Source organism: Drosophila nasuta, chromosome X (assembly GCF_023558535.2).
Source record: "Drosophila nasuta strain 15112-1781.00 chromosome X, ASM2355853v1, whole genome shotgun sequence".
Classification (NCBI taxonomy): Eukaryota; Metazoa; Arthropoda; class Insecta; order Diptera; family Drosophilidae; genus Drosophila; species Drosophila nasuta.
In genome coordinates this window covers 23,550,664-23,572,279 of record NC_083459.1, presented here as the reverse complement: position 1 = coordinate 23,572,279, position 21,616 = coordinate 23,550,664, and the positions used below count along the sequence as shown (strand labels likewise).

Here is a 21,616-nt window from a genome sequence, read left to right as displayed (position 1 = left end):
GTGACCGCAAATTGAACGGATGCAGTATATACTAAACCATAAACGGTCAGGCAGCTGGCAGTGCTGCCATATGCGGCGAATACAAAGTTCGCTCAGCTGGTTAGAAAGTGACAACAACAATGCCGCATAGCTAAATGATCTACTACATACATGCATACATATGCCACATATGTATATGTACATACATATATTGTAAACAGCAGGCAGACTGTCTGGCAACTCTAACAACACACACAAATCGTAGTTTCATTTTTTTTTTCAAGCTGGCATCGACATCGGCATACGCATCAACATATATTTCTGGCAAAATAAAAACACAGCGTAGTAATATCGTATATTAATAGTTGCAACGGCTTTTTCTGTATTTTCGATCCGTATATCCAAAGGCATACACATACGGCGGCTCTCGCATACGCTCCTTCGCCCCGTAGTACCAACGTGGTGTATTTTTTTTTTGTGTTTGTGTGTGCGTGTTTTTTTTTTGTGTTTTTTTGACCTCCCCAGCTGCAATTGTGTTGCGTTGCGCGTCGCTTCGCAAATCCAAAATTTGACTCCCAACAACGACGAATACAAACAAAAACAACAGAATACAGCAAAGACAGCAACAATAACAATGGCTGGCTCGGCGCTGCGTCGCCTGATGGCGGAATACAAACGTAAGTGCAAAGGGTATGCGCGAGAGCGAGATACCCGCTAAAAAGTACAAAGAAGTAAACGCAACCGGTGCAGCTGCACTTGGTAGGTTATCGATAACGTACCGCTTGTGCTTAAGATCGTAATGCTAGTTATCGATATTATGCAAATTGTGTCTATCAAGGATTTTTATTTAATTATTGATTTAAAATAATTTGTTTTGAAATTTTTAAGTATGTTTTATTTGGATAATAGTTGCTCAATTATTCTGCCCAAATTTCGTGGCATTTGCTTTCATGGCCATTACGTTATAACGCTTTAAACATACAGTTAACCGCATTTGAGATACTTTCTAAATTATTTACGTTATGCTGTCTCTTTCTGTTTGTTGTACCCTTTGAACAGCGTGTGTTTTTTAATAATATATATGTCTAGTACTTGGTATAATGAGGCGTGAGAATGATGAAATGCACGCCAGGTGATAAAGTCCATAGTATTTAGAATTGTAATATGTAAAAATGATTCATTTATTGATATTTATCGATTTACAGAGCTCACCATGGATCCACCCGAGGGCATTGCAGCTGGACCCATTAGTGAGGACAACTTCTTTGAATGGGAAGCGTTAATTGCGTGAGTTTTGAACCCGATCGAATGCCTAATCATCATTACACTTTAGATTACTTTGTAGTATATTTAGAGTGTGATAAGATGATAAAGCAAAAACTTGTTGAAACTTTAAACCTTTTACAAATTTCTCAATTTCCTTAGTGGACCGGAGGGAACTTGTTTTGAGGGAGGCGTGTTTCCGGCTCGTTTGGTTTTTCCACCCGATTATCCACTGAGTCCACCAAAAAATGAAATTCACTTGTGATATGTTTCATCCCAACATCTTTGCCGATGGCCGCGTCTGCATATCAATATTACACGCACCAGGCGATGATCCCATGGGCTACGAACTCTCCGCCGAACGCTGGAGTCCCGTGCAGAGTGTCGAGAAGATCCTATTGAGTGTGGTCAGCATGTTGGCGGGTGAGTCTTGACTCGACTTATGTGGAGTATATCGGCTATATACAGTACGGATTAACTAGAAATCTTTTATTTAATAATTTATTAATCCTCAAAAATTGAAGTTCACTTCTTGGAAATTCTAATTAATGCTTGAATCTTACTTCAAATTTAAAATCTATCTAAGGATTCGATAAACTTAAAATCTTGTATTTAAAGAATTGTCAATCGTTAAGCATTCGTGTTCGAATCTTAATTTAAATCTAAAATGTTTTAACTAGAAATCTTTTATTTAAAAGTCGGAAGAAATCGGATTTTTTACATTAATCAATTCTTAACAATTGAATTGAATTTTTTTAAATTCTAATTAATGTTCGAATCTTAATTTAAATCGAAAATGTTTTAACTATAAATCAATTATTTAAAAATTAGTCAATTCCTAATATTCGAGTCTTAATTTAAATCGAAAAGGTTTGTTTCTATATAAAGATTAAATTAATCATTTTAAATCAATTTAATCAATTCTCCAAAACTTCATTTAATTTGAATCTTTATTTGATTTTAATTCTAATTAATGTTCGAATCTTAGGCTAAATTTAAAATTTTTCAACTAGAAATCTATTATTTAAAAATTTGTCAAATCTCAACAATTTAAATATTTAACAACTGTATGATTAATGATTTGATTAATTGGAAATCTCTTATTTAAAATTTAGTCGACAATTTAATTTCAGTTGTTCTTAATTCGAATTACTGTTCGAATCTTAATTTAAATCTCAATGTATATTCAATTAACTTGAAATCTATTATTTAAAAATTAGTCAATCCTCAACAATTCATGTTCCAATCTTTATTTAAATCTAAAATGTTTAGCAATTACAAAATAATTGCCTTCAAAAATGACTCAACGAATTCAAAGCAATTTAATTGCACTTGCTTAGTTGCTAATTCTATTATTAATCTATATTTAGAACGAAATTGTTCAGCGTTATATGAAGAGCATTTTGTAATGCTTTTTAATATAATATAGAATAATTAATAGACTGACATTGTTTCTTTAAACAAAACGCTATTTTCAAAAGTATTTAGCTAAACGTTGCCAAATTTTATATTTAATTTCATTTATAGTTAAATTAAAACGAAAGAACAATAAGGAGAATTAGTCAATAATAAGAGCAAAAATTTTGAATAAGCAAAAAATTCATATTAAACATTTCTTTTTTAGTTTTTTTCAAGAAGACTTTTAAGTAGCTTAATTACAGCTTAATACTGATTAAAAGCTTTTATTTTAATGTTTACCGATTTTTAGCACTTTCATAAAATTGAGTTTTAAAAATGATTATTTTCATGTTTACCGATTTTTAACACTTTTAAAAATTTGTATTGCATTATTGTTGTCAAGAGAATTTTAAAGTAGTCGCCTTATTATTATCTAATTATCACAGTTTAATCAGTTTAATATAACTTAATGTGTTAAGCGATGAATAACCCTGAAATATATTTCAAATTTGAGAAGTTTTTGTCACCATGACGAATAGAAAATAATCACTCAATTATTGTCGCTAAACAATTTAGCAAATCAGTTAAAAAAGTGTTTCGTTTTTTTTTTATTTTAGATTATAAAATCTAAAAATCTTTAAATGGATCATAGAAGAAAATAATCAATTTTACAAATCAGCTAAATAAAATGACTTTGTTAGTTTCCTTTCTTAAATTAGCAAATCTTAAAAATAATAATAATAGTTAATAGTTCTCAATTTTAGCCAAGTTTGAATATCACGACAATTGTTTTGTAAATTAATAATCCATTGCAATTATATTGGAATGCTGTATCGATATTTGAGGCAAGCATCTGCAATTATATGTATATCAATTAAAATCGATCATAGATAAAGTTTACTTAAATAGAACTCAATTTTACCCAAGTTTAAATAATCAAAGAATTATTTCCATTAGCAAAAAGTGATTTAATTTGTATATAGCCGATATATTTTGTTGATATATGTAGAACTCAACTAATATCTGAATTCTTTTAGAGCCGAACGATGAGAGCGGTGCTAATGTCGATGCAGCGATCATGTGGCGGGAGCGAAGGGAAGAGTTTAATCGGATCGCACAGCGTTTGGTGCGCAAAACTCTCGGATTGCCAACATAAACACGACTGAAGCGACCTCCAACCGATGCCCCCTTCCCCTCCACCCCTGCATTCCCTCCCGTCCCTCCCTCGTAAATACAAAATAGCAAACAACTGACAACAACAAACAAACAACAAAAATCAGGAAAAACAAAACGATCAGCAGCAGCAGAAGAGAAGATATCAAAATCAAAATGGAAACTGAAACGGATCGGAAGTTGGAACGGAAACGGAAGTGGAAACGGAAGCGGAAACGGACCGTGTGTGTGCGTGTGCTAGTGTGGATGCGTATGTGTGTGTGTATGTGCATTCAAAATTTAGGAGAAATTCGAAACGATCAAATTTGGATTCCCACAGCTTTCTTTTTGTTGACACATTTCTAATTGTAATTGTTCCATATCCTAGTTTATTGTTCTTTCTTTCGCTTTAATTTGTTGCTTTATTTTTTGTTTTTCATTACCGCAACAAAGATTATGAAATTTCATTTAGTTTATTTTGTTTCTGGCGTATGTGAATGTCGATCTATTATTTTTAAGCTATACAAAAAACCAACACAAATAAGATGAAAAATGCAAAAATTTATTATGAAAACAAAGTCCCCCGAGTTGCTGCTTGTGCCTAGCAAAACAAAAATAAACTATAAGTTGAAATACAGCTAAGCGCGTCATCAGTGCAATACTCAAATTTGAGAATTTTTAATTGGATCGTTTTAAAAGAGGTAATTTCATTATATCAGAACGGATTTATAAGCAAAGAATTAGACACAAACCAAAGAATTTACATCTACCAGTGGTTAGCGAAGACACAAACCAGTTCAAGCTTTACAATTTCATATTGCTGGATTTATATATACTATATATGTATATGTTTATAATCTCAAATTCCCCTTCTGACAATGATAAAGTTGCGTGTTCTCTTATTTAAATCTGTTAAGGTCATTTTGAGATTAGCTAATTTACATGTTTGAATAATAAATAGATAAAGCGACCTTGAGCCCCCCACAAAGAGGCTTATTATGCTTAATGCCTCAATGTGTTGTGATTGATAATGACCTACATCTACAATTCAAGCGTTGGCGCTAACGCGCAGCGTTGCCAGACTGTCAGCGGCTGGCCGTCCTGCCAGTAACTGGTCCCACCTCAACACAACTATTGCTAATAATAACAATAATAAAAACAATTAACAATAATAATAATAACAGTTAAAAAAATAACAGCCATACATAAAAAAGCAGCTCAAACAATTTGCAAAAAAAACTATCCACTGCAATCAAATTGGAATGCCGTATCGATATTTGTGGCAACCATCTACAATCGATATATCGATAGCGCTCTCCATCGATGTCTCACCACCTCTATGGGATATCGCTCAGTCGTTGTTTTTGCTTTTGCTTGAACACGCAGCGTGCTGCGTTTCGATCGTGAATAACATCTAAATTCGGATTGTTGTTGTTTCGTTCATATACATTTTTTTGTTGTTGTTTTGTATTGTTGTTACATCGTACGCCGAAAAACAAATACATTTAAGGTATGTTAAATCCAAAGCGACAAGAACGCCAAAGTTAGTTAAGTGTTAATTCCAATTGTGGGACGACGACATTGAGCAGCGTTTAATCGAAAGCAAGAAAAAAAAAACGCGACTGATAAAATTAAGCGCAAAGTGAAAATGGTACTAAATAAATAGCAAACAGTATTTTACTGGGGAAACATGACGCATGTTGCGCTACCGCATTGACACGCCAGGTGTCGCTGTGTGTGTGTATGTGTACGTGAGTATGCGGGTGTGAGTGATGTCGGTGTACGTGCGTTTGTGTGTGTGCGAGTGTGCTTATGGGCAAGTAAGTGTTAATGAGAGAGTGCGTGCAATGACATTTAAAGAATTTACCATATGCGACGATTTGATGTCTTCAAAGCGAATGTAATTTAAATAAATAAATAACACAACACACGAATTTCATCAGCGGATAAACACCCATACGAACACACACACACAGACAGCGGCTAAAGTGGGCATGCCAACGCAGCTCAATGTCCAGTTTAGAGTTGCCAGGCTGCAAAAGTGCATTGCTTGATGTGCTTTTTTTCTCTCGCTCTTTTTTAAACATTGTGTAATGTTTGTTTTTGTATTTTTCTCAACTAATTAGTACAATGATTTCTCATTGTTACTAACTGTACACAAAGCGAGTCGCATGCCAAAAACCAGCTGACCATACGGCTCACTTTTCGTTTTTTTGCAAACTCACAAACACACACCCACCTCACACACATACACAAGCAGGCAAACACAGCAAAGCTTCGTTCGGCTTGCATAAAATTTCATAAACAAAACGGAAATCTCTGTAAGCCAATTTACATACTCTCGATATACGAAACAAAAAAAAAATACAAACCAAGCTGCATTTAGGACATTTAGAAGATAATTTATGCCATTGTAAATCACATTTGCACTACAATATATTCAGTTATTTAAAAGTTCGTTGGTTACGTTGTGGGCTCTCTCTATCTCTCTTGCCTCCGTCGCCGCCGCCGCCTCCTTTTAGCAGCTTGTCTCCTTCCACTCATTGCGATGATCGCAGTGTGAAGTTTTGCTTGTTTTTTGTTGTTGCGCCCACACTAAATAATAAAAACAACAAAAGCCGCGTGAATTGTTAAAGTGTTGTATGAATTATTAAACATGCCGCACGTGACGTCATTGTGACCATTGAACAGCAACAACAACAAAAAATTCCCCCGTCTAGAGCAATTTGTCAAATAGTACATTTTTTTTTATATGTATTTATTTATGCTAAGCTGGGCAATTAGATCGCGCGATCTGGCAACGCCGCTAGCGACAAGTTTAGCTGTGTTTTGTTTTATGCTAAGCTCAGATTTACAAGATCCGGCAATGCGGATAGTCACCAAATTAATTCAAAGCTTATCGTATATCGTTTGCTGTTCTTGTTTCTCTTGCAGATTAAGAGAGAGAAAAACAATGCTTTCGCTGCAGAACCAACGGCAACCCAAGACGACGCCCCTCGTCGATGACTATGAAATATCGGACACCGTGCTGGGACTGGGCATCAATGGCAAAGTGGTGCAGTGCACCAATCGACGCACCAAACAGAATTACGCCCTCAAAGTGCTGCTCGATAATGAGAAGGCGCGACGTGAAGTCGATTTGCATTGGCGGGTCAGCGCCTGTCGGCACATTGTCAACATTATCGATGTCTACGAGAACACCTACAGCGGTCGCAAGTGTCTTCTGGTCGTCATGGAATGGTACGTTAAATATATCGATAAATTTTAGAAGGTAGCTGAGTTGCGTAATGGAATTCCTATTATTAAAGTTCAACACTTTGATTTGTTGTAATAATTAGCTCGATTAGAAGAGCTTTGCACTAGAAACTACCATTGATATTTAATCAAATGGAATGGAACGTTAAATATATCGATAACTTTAGAAGCTAGCTAACCCAATCGAATTCGTATTAGAATCCAATTGTAATAATTAGCTCGATTAGAAGAACTTTGCCTAATCAATTTGTTATTAGAAACTAGTATTGATAGTGGAACAAATGAAATAGTACGTTAAATTTATCGATAACTTTAGAAGCAAACTGGCAGTCGCCCAATAAAAGTCTTATAAGAATCATATTAAATTCATGGTAAGGTTAAACACATAGATTTGTTGTAATATTTAAATTATAAATATATATATGGGCAAATCCCAGAAACAGTCCACCAGCGACCAATTTTTAAATTTCACATTTTCTAATGTTTTTTTATATGGAACATTAAAGTAGATATCGAATTTTAAAAATTTTAAAGCAAAAAAGAAATTTCGATCATTATATATATATATAAAATTATAAATAAATTATAAATTAGTATTGAATGATCTGTTAAATTTATCGATAACTTTAGTATCTGTTGGACAGAGTAACCGAAAAAATCTTATTAGAATCCAATTTACATTGAAGTTTAAAGTTAAACACTTAGATTTATTGTAATAATTAGTTATAATTTGATTAATTATCTTGATTAGCAGAACTTTAGACTATCTAATCAATTTCTTATTGATAATGGAACAAATTAAAACGCATTCATATAGCTTGTCGCCTATTCCAACTCCAATTTAAAAGTAGTCTATAAAATAGAACACTTAAACTAATTAAGAAAAGTCAACGATCAATTAATTAACTCAATTAAAATGAAGCTAAAAGCTAGTTGACTAAGTCGTCATTAGAAACTAGTCTTTATAGTAGAACGTTTAAAATGAGAGAACAGAACATTAAAACTTCCATTTAAAAATAGCCTTTTTAGTAGAACACATAAATCAAAGGTTAATATAAGCATAGACATAGTTATAGTAGATCATTTTCTAATGGAAACTCATCCGAATATGTTGACAATGGCTGAATAAGTTTTAGTCTCTTTATTCTCATTTTAATTAAAAGCAAAAACTCTTGTTAATAATAAATTAATTGAATTTAGTGTAGTATCAATAATTCGTCTTTTTCTATTTAGTTTCCCATCTGCAATTAGTCTAAAACAGAAGTTCTCATTGAGAGATCTTTCGGTATTGGAATATCATTAGAATATGTTGCTAATTTTCGATAATTGTTTACTTCGAACTTAGTGTAAACAATCATCTTCAGTACAGCAATTGTATTTGGAGATTTTGTTTTATGTTTTTTAAATCTCAACCGAAAAAGTATAATCAATAATAGAAAATTGTATACACTAAAGATCTTAAGTAGGGGAATCTTCAATTGAATTATATTTACATTTTAACGTCTCAGTATTTGTTACTAATTATAGAAAATGTTAAACAAAAGATATCATTAGGCTTTTTAACATCATTACTGATACGTTTTCAAATGTAAATTCCTATTCGAAATGGTTTTTAAGATTAGAATTTCTAAGATTTACTTTTAAGCTCTTCAAATAGTTAAATGTGGTAACAAATGTGGTAAAATAGCAATATCTAAACACGCAAATGCTGCCCACTTTACGTTAGAGTGCTGCCAACTTATCGTTTTGTGGCTTTGCTTTCCTTATCTTGCGACTAAAAATACGGGCAACCTTTGAAGTGCATGCAATGCAGAAACTCAAACAATAATTAAAGACTGTAACGATTATAAATTACAAATTTAAAATGAAGGGAAAGATACAACTGGGTGTGCTCGACTATGAGATACCCGCTACCCATTTTCAATAAATTCATATTCTACAAATATAGCAAATTAATATACCGAGAATAATACTACAAATAAAAATAATGGGTGGTATATTCTAGTATTATTTTTGGTATATTTGTATAATGTGCTGTTAATGAAAATGGGCGGTATTAAATAACAAAACATAAAATATACCGAATGAATATACCACAAGTAATATAATACTACTACCACCAATTTTCAATAAAACTACAATCGATATATGTACATATATACTAAATTAATATACCAATTTTTTTTTAAGAATATACCGAAGGCTATATTTGTTACAACATTAATATACCGAAAATATACCGACGGCTAGATTTTAATGTATAGATTATAATATGTATTCAGTACCAAATTAGTGTACCCAACAATTACTAAAAATATACCGAATGCTACATTCAAAATATATAAATAGGGTGCAAGTAGACAGACAATGTGAATATTTTAATGAAATACTAAAATATGCCGAATGCTATATTTTTTAAATCGATGTAGTAGTAGAGATATATATATTATAGTGACAAACAGACTATTAATGTTTAGATTATTAACCGAATCGAAAAAATATACCAAATATTATATTTGGTATCTAATTAATACACCAATAAACTACTTAAAAATATAGCTGAGGCTATATTTGGTAGCAAATTATTAACCAAACACATACTAAAATGCATCGATAATAAGTAGAGTTATATGTAGAGTAGAGGTAGACCAATAATTAATGTATAGATTATTAACCGAATTGAAAAAATATACCATGTAGTTATATTTGGTAGCAAATTATTATACCGAGAAACTACTTAAAAATATACCTGAGGCTATATTTGGTTCCAAATTAGATGGACCAAAGAAATACTTAAAATATACCGAATGCTATATGTGGTACATCGATACTTATATCTATATATATGTATAGAGTAGTTGACCAATAATTAATGTATAGATTATTAACCGAAAACTTCTTTTCAATCTCAATTCGACAGCATGGAGGGCGGCGAGCTGTTCCAGCGCATACAGGACAAGGCAGATGGAGCATTTACGGAACGGGAGGCGGCACAGATCATGCACGAGATATGCGCGGCCGTACATTATCTGCACACTCGGGATATAGCGCATCGGGATCTGAAGCCAGAGAACTTGCTCTATACGACAAAGCAGCCAAATGCGATACTGAAACTGACCGATTTCGGTTTCGCCAAGGAGACATTCAGCAACGATACGCTACAGACGCCCTGCTATACGCCCTACTATGTCGGTTAGTCACCAAGCTTTGACATTTCTTTTCTCCCCTTTTCCTATGCATGACTAATTAATTCTCGATCGATTCCGTTTTGTTGTTTTTTTGCTGTTTAGCCCCCGAGGTGCTCGGTCCAGTGAAGTATGACAAAAGCTGTGACATTTGGTCGCTGGGCGTGGTTATGTACATAATAATGTGCGGCTTTCCGCCGTTCTATAGCAACCACGGTCTGGCCATATCGCCGGGCATGAAGAAACGCATTCGCACCGGACAATACGATTTCCCCGATCCGGAGTGGACGAACGTCAGTCAAGGGGCAAAGGATCTGATCAAGGGCATGCTCAACGTGGATCCCAGCAAGCGGTTGCAAATCGGCGATGTCTTGAGCAACAAATGGATAGCACAGTTCCATCAGGTGCCTCAGACGCCGCTCTGCACCAATCGCATGCTCAAGGAGGGCGAGGAAATCTGGCCCGAAGTCCAGGAGGAGATGACACGCTCCCTGGCCACCATGCGTGTGGACTACGATCAGGTAAGAGAGTTCATTAATGCATGTTTAATTCTCTGGCGAAAAAAAGTATAGTGAAAAAACCTAAACTGAAACAATTTTAACGAGCTAATGTGCTCGACTGTGAGATGTCCGGTAACTCTACTCTATTATTAATACATTATATTGTACAAATAATCTATTAATTTGGTATATTTTACACCTTATTTTCACTATAATCATATATTGTGAGAATATGCCAAATTATAGTATATTTTTACATTATACGGTACATTTTTACATTAAACGGTATATTTTTATAATATACGGTTTATTTTTATATCTGCTTCATATTTTTAGTATAACCACATATTATGGAAATATACCAAATTAATAATGGGTATTGTAAAAATATACCAAATAAACAGTATTTTTGTTTACAATATATGGTATATTTTTACACCCGCTACTTATTTTCAATAAAGGCATATATTTTGAGAATACACCAAATTAATAGCAATATACCAAATATTGTAAAAATATACCAAATTAATAGTATAATTTTTAATATAACCATATAGTATAGAAATATTTGAATATAATAGTATATATACAATATATTGTACAGCGCATGCATGTTAAAATATACCAAATGCTATATTTGGTTTATTAATATACTACTACATTCAAAATCTACCGTAAATATTATCAGTCAAAGCAGTAGGCGTTTTTGCCATACAAAAGTGTTTCTTAAATAATTCCAAATTATAATCACGTATAGTGTAAAAATATACCAAATTAATAAACCGCAAACATACTAAGGCTGTATTTGGTATATCTATGGTATATTCCATTCTAAATATACTATAAAGTAGGCGTTCTTTGACATACAAAAGTATTTCTTTAAAAACCAAATTACAAAATCTTTCTTAGCTCCAATTAAAGTGCTAATCAAGAGCTATTAAGATTCATCTTTATTAAAAATTAAAATATGTTCTGGGACATTTTAGAATATTTTCGCCAAAGAATTTCCCTCATATACATATATTATCTGAATTGTGAAATTAAATTTCCTTTTTTCTTTCAGATGCAAATCAAGGCGCTGGACAAGTCAAACAATCCGCTGTTGACGAAGCGCAGGAAAAAGATTGAGGAGCTTGCGGCTTGCTATGGGACGCAAAATAAGTGAGGAGAGCAAAGCAGCAAAAGGAAAAGCAACGACAAGAATTCAAGGAATTAAAAAGGACAAAACCAACAACGCCAAACCCCTCTTTCTCCCCTCTCTCCCAGCACCTACAACAAAAAAAGAAAAAGAAACCGCAAAATGCGTTGAATTTACTTATATCAAACAAAAAAAAAGATTACGACGCTTTAAATGAGAAAAAACAACAAGAAAACTACGATAAAATATTGTTCTACAACTTATACCAGACGACTTCCCTTCTACCTTCTGCACCGCCCCTGCCCCGCCTACCACCTATGTTACATAATGTTTTCAATTGTGTTTGTTTTCGTTTTACCATACATATATATATATTTTTTTTTGTAATGTCTTTCCACATAATTTGAGTTAGAAGGTATTAAGGGTATTTCTTTTAGTCTGATAAAGTGCTCTTTCATAATGAAACTAAACCTACGCAACTATATATATCTAATGTATAATGTATGTGTATATTGTAACGACGATAAACAAAAACAAACGACAAACAATTAACTAGACAAGATCCGGCTAAAGCCAGTCCTCCAAAATAAGCAAAAAAAAACAACTATTCAGAATTTTAATTTGTGTGCAGCAATTTAGCAAAAATTGTTTTTGTGACGTGCGTAAAAAATGATATAAGTGTATTTACAATGATGATGATAAAAAACAACACAACAGATTGAAAAATATGTTTATAATTTAAAGAAGAAGACGACGATGATGGATGCCAGTTAACATTAAATTTAATCTTTAGCCTTGCTGCAGTTTCACAAAGTGTGTGTGTTGATTACAATTTCTGTTTGCCTTTGCAGACTCTATACGCAAGCTATACAATTTATCATATAAATAAAGTATTTGTAGTTTATAAAATCTATTCAAATCGTGCGTTTTTATCTTTAAAATTTAGTGCGTCGATCAATGAGTTTAATCGATCGCTTTGCAAAGTTTTTTCTCTTTCTCTCTTTCATTCTCGTATCTCACAGTCAAATAATACTTTTCATGATCTCATCGGAATTGTCGTCGACCCAATTTGCAACGTACTTACTATATCGATTGGCTGTGCCAAGTTTCTATTTAAAAATAGTTTCTCGCTCAATTGAACATATCCATTATCATCATAACGAATACCAAATAGTATCTTTGACCCCTCGCGAAATGCGAAATGCGTTGCATAAGCTGAAAAGGAAGTACGATTTGAGTGCAATCAGCTGGCTGTGTGTTGATAAAGAGTTGATAAACCTTTCCCCCGTGGATGGTAAAGATAATGACAGAACCGTTAAACGTCATTCAACTAGCGTCATAAATTTGAACCATTCAAAGCGATTGAAAAGGTAAGCTTGAAGGAAAGTTATTGAAACCATTTTTAAATGAATGTAGAATTCGAATTCATTTTGGTCAAATTTTTTTCCTTTTTAATAATTATTTTGAAGTATGAATAATTTAGAGTAGTAATTGAGAGTAAACAATGTAGAAGTTATTTAAAAAGTGAATTTATAGGTCAAAAAAGTCTGTCGTAGTCGGTTCTTAGGAGCTTTAGTTAACAATCTAGTATATTCTGCGTTCTGTGGTATATTTTAAATATACCAAACATAGTCTTGTGTATATTTTAGTATAACTTGGTGACAATCTAGTATATTCTAATATATTCTTCTAGTATATTCTAATATATTTTAAATGTATTTAGTATATTGAAATACTAAATATAGCTGTGGTATATTTTAGTATTTTTGAGGTAAATTTGTAAAATATCGTTTTATTGAAACGACTTAAAAAATTTTACCAAAGTAAAGTCTGAAGACATAAACGAACCGAGAGATACTCATTATTTAAACAATCTTTAAATAAATAATGTACTTTTTTTAATTTAAAATTTGGGAAAGTTTCTTTTGCTGAGATTCTATTAATACCCTTTTAAACAATCTTAAAACATCTATTGAGAATATAGAATATTCTATAAAAAATCACTCAGTTAGAACCAATATTATTGTAATATCTTTTCAAACTTGATTGTTGGGAAAGTTTCTTTCTCGGAGATAACTATGAGTCACTCTGGCAATATTTCCTTTAAGTTATTTTCCAATTCCGTTTCAACATTCACTCGCTATGCAATTCAATTTGATTGGGAAACCCCCCCGCAGAATAAACAAGAAAAAAAAACAAAGATTGATTTGCAATGCAATTGTTTTTAGCTTTTAGTTCATTCATTTATTGACGCTTTTTGTATGTTTTGTATATAATATATAACAGTGCAATTTCTACACACACAACTCTCTCACACACACACACAATCGATTGTGCATTGCAAATAACAGTTTGCTATTAAGTAGAGGGGAAGTGGAGTGGAGAGGGAGGGGATATACATATATCTACTATAGTTAGGAGGAGGACAGTTGAAAAGTTCTCAGTTCACATTCATACGCAAAAATCAAAAGCAAAACAAAAATAAGAAACAAAAGCGTTTTCTTTAACAACAACAACAATGTGTATATATGTATAAATATATACGTAAATATATATACTATATACTATATATATAGTTTTATGTGGTAGCTATGTGTGTGTTTTTTTTTCTCTATATAGACGATCCTACGACAATAGTTAACAAGTTTCATTCAAGTTGTGTTGAGTTCTGCTGTTTAGTATATTAATGATCTCAGCTTATACAAAAATATCGATATATACTAAATGTATACAAATATACCATATAGTGTGTGTATATTTTAAGGTAATTGTTGTGTGGGGGGAAGTTTTTTTTGCTTGGGTTGTGCTTGTGTGTCTTGTTTTTCTGTTTTCTTCTGCTGGCTAGGAAAGTTGCTCTTATAAACTATGTTTCAGTATTTTTTGTTTTGTTTTATGGCAGATATCGAGATTCAACATGCTTGTTGCTCCAACTTCTAAAACTCCTTTTCTCCTCCTCTTCCGTTTCCTCCATTCTTTTGCTTGTAGTTGAACTTTAAAATTCCTGCATTACGTTTTCAATACATATATATGTATATATATATATATATATATTTATGTAGAGAGATATAGCTTTGTCATTATTTTTGCAATCTGTTTCTGGCTTTTTGCTCTCTCTGTGTTTCATCTGCTGTTTTAGTATATTTTTGTAAACTGTAGGTACATCATTTAGATTTCTTCGACTGCTATTTCTCTGTTTAGATAAAACTATCGCAGCTATTTTCTGTCTCGCTATTGGAACAATCCATCGCTGGCAGTGAACCGCCTCGTCTATAAGCCCATTGACGCGGATATGTTCCATGATGATGATGTTGCAGTTGATGTTGATGATGTTGCTGCTGTTGCAGTTGATGTTGCTGCTGCTGTCGTGTGGTTCCATGATCACAACTTCCGCTGGGACTTGAGCTCATGTGGCTGCCACGACGATGATTCGCTGAGGTTGTCGATGCTCCAGTTGCACCTGCACTCGACGATGTCGCTGACGATGATGACAGCGAGCCAACTGCGCTCAGTCTGGGGAAATATTTGTACATCTCGAGCAGATTGTTCAGCTTGATGTGCGGCTTGTACTCCACATCGTCGAGACACTGCGCTGCGCTGCTGCTGTTCAACGGCGTCCAGAATGTCAGACCCAACTGTGCCAGGTGACCGCCCTGCAAAATGTATGTGGACAAAGTAATCAGTTAGTAAGTGGTATGATTTAGCTGTGTTAAAACTTCAACTAATTGAGCTTTAATTCAAATTAATGTGGTTCAAATAGAGTGGACAAAGTAATCAGTTAGTAAGCAAGTGAGTTAAGCAATTGTTAATACTAATATATTCACTGTATGAAGCTCTTTTCTTTACCTATTATTATGAGCATCAACATTTTGAGCTTACAATTTGTTTAATTTTCCATTTCTAAAGTAAACTTTAACTACTTGCGCTTGACTTTAGTCTTTATTTCAAATAGATGTGTTTCGAAAATGAATGAGTTAGTAACCAAGTTAGTTACGCAATTGACAATACAAAAAGAAAGAAGCTCTCTTCTATATCGATTACCATATGCACCAAAATTTTGGACTTTTAATTTATAAATTTGTTGACGAAGAGTGCAAAGTAACCAGTTGGTAATAAGGTGACATAAGCTGTTAACAATAAAAATGAGTATTTACTGAAAGAAACTCTTTTATTTTCTTTGCTTTTCTTTTGCGCTTAACATTAACCTTTATTTCAAATTGAGTTGGTTCAAAAAGAGTGTACAAAGTAATCAGTTAGTAAGGAGTTAGTAGAGAGATACGCAAAAGCTATTTTCTGTATCTTTTATTTTCTACGTTTCGAAATTCTACATGTAGACTTTTAATTAATTAATTTCCCAGTTCGCAGAAGTCGTGGCATAATTCTAAATTAAATTTAAAATGCGTTTTAATTGCGCTCGTAGCTTGGGCAACATTTGTATCTCTAACTAGCATAGTCTCTGAAATAACGTTAATCCAATAGACGGACAGACAGACAGACGGATTTTTACTTCGACTGCAGTCGTAGCCAGGCCAAAGTTTGTACCCTTAACTAGCCTAGTCTCTGAGATAGAGTGTTTAAAATAGACGGATTGTTACTTCAAAATTGAACACGCCACACAGTTAAGAGCGAGACAGAGCAACAGATAGTGAGAGAGAGCGATACGCACCTTGATATCCGTCTCAAGTTTGTCGCCAATCATGGCGCATTCGTGCGGTTTCACATTGAGGAAATTGCAGGCGGCATAAAATATCTCCGGATGCGGTTTCTCCCACGGCAGATCCGAGGAGACGAGCACACAATCGAAATATCCCCGCACATGCAACTTGGCGACCTTCTCCCACTGGGCATTCGATGGTCCATTTGTGATGAGAGCCAAAGCGTAGCCGGCTCGTCGCATGCGCTGCAAGAGTTGAACATAATCGGGGGGAACAGCTAGATAGCGATATCTGAGCTTTAGCCACTGCGGATAGATGTCATCGGCGAGATGTTTGTGCTTCTGTTGCAACGATTCGCGCCACAAATGCGTGCGCCACGAGTCCAGCGAGGTCTGCGAGTTGTCCGGACAGCGACGGAAGGACTTTAGGAAGTTCTGTGTGGCCAAGTTGGCATCATCTTTGGTAAAGCTATACTGCGTTTCCAGCACGTCGGCAAGCTGCCAAAAACCAAAACAGAAAGAGAAATATTAATGATAAACCAACATTACATAATACATTCAATCGGATATTTTGGCAGTTAAGCGGTCATGACACTTGACATCGCTGCCAATTCAACTTGGCACGCACAGTCGGATGTCTGCTGAGCTCAGAATTCCATATTCCCCCCAGCACATAAATTAAATGTAACGTGTCAAATGCCAATAAAAAAAGAACAAGTAGGAAAGCTACAGTCGAGTGTGCTCGACTGTGAGATACCCGCTACATATTTTAAAATACAGCAAAATAATATACCATAAAAATACCAAATATACTATTTTTAATAAAAATCAATACAATGTGGTATTTATGTTTAGGATATACCAAACATAATATACCATAAAATACTACAATTATATAATTTTGAATAAAAGCAAAACAGTGAGGTATTAATTTAAAAATATTCCAAATGAATATACCGCAAATAAATATATTGCAAATAATATTCAATTTTGAATAAAAGCAAGAGTGCAGTATTAATTTAAAAATATCCCGAATGAATATACCATAAAATACTATAAAAAATAACTATTTGATTAAAAAACAGAGCAGTCAAAAATATTGAAAATATGCCATAATATACAAACGAGTGAAATATATACCAGATTGTCAACCAAAGCAAAAGACTTTCTTAAATAACTTTTACAATTTTTGTCTGATCGCAGCCAAATTTTCAAAAATCATAAATACTATAGTTGTTATTATGTACCAAAAATCGCAAATCTAGCTTTTAAATTACGCCTGTTATTCGATTCATGTCAATTTTCGGGGGCGAAAGTAGACGTGCCTAAAATTACATACATTTCATGTATGTTAATATACCCTTCTACCCTATAAGTAGCGGGTATAAAAAGGCCCCCCAAGTTGGGATAGGTTCCAATTAGCATAACACTCGAAGGACCTCGGAAATGTTTGAATATAACATTAATTTGTGTTTATTTGATACGCTAAAAGACATATGTGTGTTGGATGTGTCACGTTGGAATATAGTAAGTAGATGGAAAGGAATATATATAGAGAAATGTTGGATTTAAAAGTTATCCGGAAGATTTGAATAACTTAATATAATTCTCTAGAGAAATTTTGGATATCGGAAAGTTATCAGAAAGATTTGAATATCTGAATATAATCTGGTTGTAGAAAGTTATGCTAATACGTTAAATAGTTTGAATACTTTGAAGAACAAAAAAAAATGTTATATTGAAAGATTTAAATAATTTGTATGTAAAAAGATATAACATTTGTTTTCATTTTAAATTATAAACAAAACAAATTTTTTATCTTTATTTTTTCCTTCCTAGAAAGATTTTCAAAATAATTGCTTATTAACAGCGATTTTTATTACCATACTATAAAATTTATAAATCGCATATAAATCAAATTCATTTGGCAATCTGTTAAATTTGCATAGTTAATAAATGCAAATCAAAAAAGCAAAACATCATAAATTTTAGTAATTCCACAAAGTGCCAACAACTGATTATTGTAAAAACATAAATTATTAAACTAGTCTGTTATTAGCGGGTTTTTTTTGTTGAGCTTTAACAGGTTTTTCTCATTTTCGCCAAGTTAATAAACAGTTGTTTCGCATTTGTGCAAAAAAAATTAAAACAAATAAATAAATAAAAGTAAAGTAAGGCAATGCAATCAAACTAGTTTGACTGATAAAAAAAAATGCTTACATGCTTTATATTATATTTATAACACGTTCGCAAGTGATGTTTTTACGTCTTAACTTCCGCATTTAACAAAGTGCGTCAACAATACGAAGAAGGAAATGGCGAAATTTTGTTTTTGTGTGTTTTTTGGAAATTTATTTATATATTTTTCAGTTCATTTACCTAAACTGTTATCGCGATCTTGAAATGCTTTTTATAGCAAGAGACAAAACAAAGCAAACAAGTGTCATTAGAGCAAAAACACAAAACGAACAAGTGTCATTAGAGACCGCATTAGAAAGAAAGAGAGAGAGGGAGATGTGCATGCGTTTATTTTCATTTTGCGTTCCGTTATGACTTTGACCTCTAGCGATAGGCAGACGACGTTAGACGAAAGACGACGTGCATTGATCAAACTTGCATGCGCTCAACACACACACACGCATCTCACTGACTCACACACACACATACACTATGAAAAATGCGCGCGTGCCGACTGCTGATAAACACACTACACACTCTACGTATGTACGTGCTACGTAACAAGCGTCGAAATGCAGTGGAAAATTTTACAAAAATGTGTGCGCGCGTGTGTGTGTGTGTGAAGCACCGTGACACACAGCGCGCACTTTCACCCAATCAAAACAATTCTATAAAGTATACTAAATACAACTAGTTACGTATTTTTTTAATTTTTGTTTATGACGTACCTTACGTATTGCTTTTGAGTCACCGGCCCGCGTGGGGATTAGTGTATTATCCAAGTCGAAGTAGAACGCTGAGATTTTTGCACAAATGCCATCGAATGGTGTTTGATGCTTCAACGTTGCTGCTACTGCTGCTGTTGTTGTTGTTGTTGCTGACAATTTGCTAGCGGCCATGAGTTATTTGCCACGCACTGTAGAAGCACTCTACACTACTGTTCGGGATGCGATTCTCAAGGGGGTTCTATGGGAAATTGGGGCGGCAGCACAACTATCATAAGAGTAGCGCGTATTTCTCGCCAATATTTATTTTTTTATTTGTTTATTTCGAATTTGGCGCCACACTTGCACACACACACACACTTGCACGGAAAAAATAGAAATATGAATGATTTTGTTTGACCCTGTGCACCGCGGTAAGTTGCACGCGTTTCGTTTGTTCAACAGCAACTAAATGCAAACAACAAAAAAAATGTGCTACTAAAGTTAAATATACATATATGTATATGTATGTATGTGTATAAGGGAACAGGTAAATGTAACCAAAGTAAGAGCGAAGCAATGACTGAAAGAAAGTCTACGCACGCACACGATTTCACATTGAGTAGCATAAGTTCTGGGCCACAACTCGCAAAATTTCTGCCTTTTACTTAAGTGCTGTCACACACATTTTCAAGTAATTTGTGAGCGCTGTTTTGCAGCACTCACTGTAGGTTGAGAGTATAAAGAGAGGTCTGGGCGCGCTCTGTGCATGTGTCAGAGCGAGCACGCAATACTGCGACGAGAGAGCGCACAAGAACAAATATGGTTTGCATAACGAGACGCAAATTAACGTAATATCTATATTATTCAAATTGAATAATAATGCAAACAGAAATAAACGCTATATAAGACGATAATATTAATTAAATGAGCCCTGAATTCAACAAATTTAAATTTTCAGCACTTCGTAATGCCATTGTTCAACACTGCAGCAGTGCTTCTGCGTTGTTATCGATAGTTGTTAATACAATTTTAAATAGCATAGTATAGTGATAGCATAATTAATGTTAGCTATAAAATATATGAGCAATAACTAATGAATTTTTTACATTGTTATTTGGCTGGAAAAATATCGATGATTCTTAATGATATGACATCGATGTTTAAAAACATTGTTGCATCGATGTTGCTATCGATATTTCTCCACCTTTAGGTCACGCTTAATTTGATATCGCGTACAAATCGTTGTTTACAATCAACTCATTCATGTAATTGAACGGCGCCAAAATATACAATATTTATTTTTAATTGAGACAGAGGCTGAAGCAATGAGTAATTCAGAAGCTGAACTGGAAATGTCGTTGGCAGGTGCGTTTGTCTGTGTGCAATTATTGTGCATTTAAATATAAAAACAATCTACACATGCACAGAGACCACTCCGAAGAAGAAGACTGAGGAAGGCAGCAACAAGAACAACAATAACAACGCGGGTGATGCTGCTGCAAGTGAAACCAAAAATTTGACCGCCAAAGAGGAAGATGATTTGACATCAACGGAAACGCTGCGTGAATCGCCAGTGCAATGGCCAGAAAGATGTAAGTGAGAGAAGATTATTAAAAGCAGTCGGAAATTAAAAATGCTCTACTTTCACACCTAGTTCCGGGCATGGAAGAGTTTCTAAGCCTGAGCGAGACACCAATACACACACCTAGCATTGATCCGGCACAGTTGCTGACCAGCACCAACAAGACGGCGCTCAATAGTAAGTGTTGCACAACATTAAGCTTAAGTTCAGTGCTGTTAAATCTCGCATTTTGCTTTGCAGAATTCGCACGCATGCCGCCAGATCAATTAATTGATAAGATTAAAGCGATGCACGATGAAATCTATAAATTAGGCATATTGGAGTCCAAGGAGATGACACGCGGCAAGCTGTTGGGCATCTTTGATCGCGATCGTCTGACCAAAACGAAAGGCAATTGAAGAGAATCAGCAAACAAAATATTTGTCTCGTGAGATCTTCCGAATTCTTTAACAATTCGTCTTAGTTCAAACAATGCATAACTTGTATCTCTTCGTATATTTACGTTTTTTTATACCCCTCCTGATTTTGATTCAAATGCGTGTCTATAATTTTTTACGCTAGTCAACAATAAATAACATTTATTTCCATTAAGCAATTTCTTCTAATACATTTTACATATTGTAGAGAG

The 21,616-nt window shown here is 33.9% G+C and overlaps 4 protein-coding genes and 1 long non-coding RNA gene across 6 annotated transcripts; 3 read left to right on the top strand and 2 right to left on the bottom strand.

Moving 5' to 3' along the window:
- Positions 1–238: 238 nt before the first annotated feature.
- LOC132797439 (ubiquitin-conjugating enzyme E2 G2) lies at positions 239–4,459 on the top strand. Its single transcript, XM_060809216.1, is given in 5 exon segments — positions 239–656; positions 1,185–1,266; positions 1,405–1,486; positions 1,488–1,665; positions 3,678–4,459. Coding segments are annotated over 5 exon segments (504 nt in total). The 5' UTR covers positions 239–613; the 3' UTR covers positions 3,797–4,459.
- Positions 4,460–5,155: 696 nt separating this feature from the next.
- LOC132797436 (MAP kinase-activated protein kinase 2) lies at positions 5,156–12,474 on the top strand. The gene is made up of 5 exons (XM_060809211.1): positions 5,156–5,302; positions 6,727–7,032; positions 9,968–10,239; positions 10,338–10,753; positions 11,796–12,474. The coding sequence occupies exons 2-5, from the start codon at positions 6,746–6,748 to the stop codon at positions 11,895–11,897; spliced, it is 1,077 nt and encodes a 358-aa protein (XP_060665194.1). The 5' UTR covers positions 5,156–5,302; positions 6,727–6,745; the 3' UTR covers positions 11,898–12,474.
- On the bottom strand, positions 11,988–13,222 carry LOC132797440 (uncharacterized). The gene is made up of 2 exons (XR_009633656.1): positions 13,149–13,222; positions 11,988–13,085 (listed from the first exon to the last, which is right to left on the bottom strand). It is a non-coding gene; the product is annotated as an uncharacterized LOC132797440 (long non-coding RNA).
- LOC132797438 (protein lin-52 homolog) lies at positions 13,037–21,579 on the top strand. Of its 2 annotated transcripts, none has more exons than XM_060809214.1 (4): positions 13,037–13,240; positions 20,772–20,998; positions 21,061–21,165; positions 21,229–21,579. In XM_060809214.1, the coding sequence occupies exons 1-4, from the start codon at positions 13,065–13,067 to the stop codon at positions 21,384–21,386; spliced, it is 666 nt and encodes a 221-aa protein (XP_060665197.1). In that variant the 5' UTR covers positions 13,037–13,064; the 3' UTR covers positions 21,387–21,579. The 2 variants fall into 2 exon arrangements, with proteins under 2 accessions (XP_060665197.1, XP_060665198.1); XM_060809215.1 differs by lacking the exon at positions 13,037–13,240 and adding an exon at positions 20,617–20,771 and having other exon boundaries at positions 20,834–20,998.
- On the bottom strand, positions 14,089–19,957 carry LOC132797435 (N-acylneuraminate-9-phosphatase). Its single transcript, XM_060809210.1, has 3 exons — positions 19,428–19,957; positions 16,534–17,019; positions 14,089–15,520 (listed from the first exon to the last, which is right to left on the bottom strand). Exons 1-3 carry the CDS (start codon positions 19,596–19,598, stop codon positions 15,065–15,067), a joined length of 1,113 nt encoding a protein of 370 aa, XP_060665193.1. The 5' UTR covers positions 19,599–19,957; the 3' UTR covers positions 14,089–15,064.
- Positions 21,580–21,616: the final 37 nt, after the last annotated feature.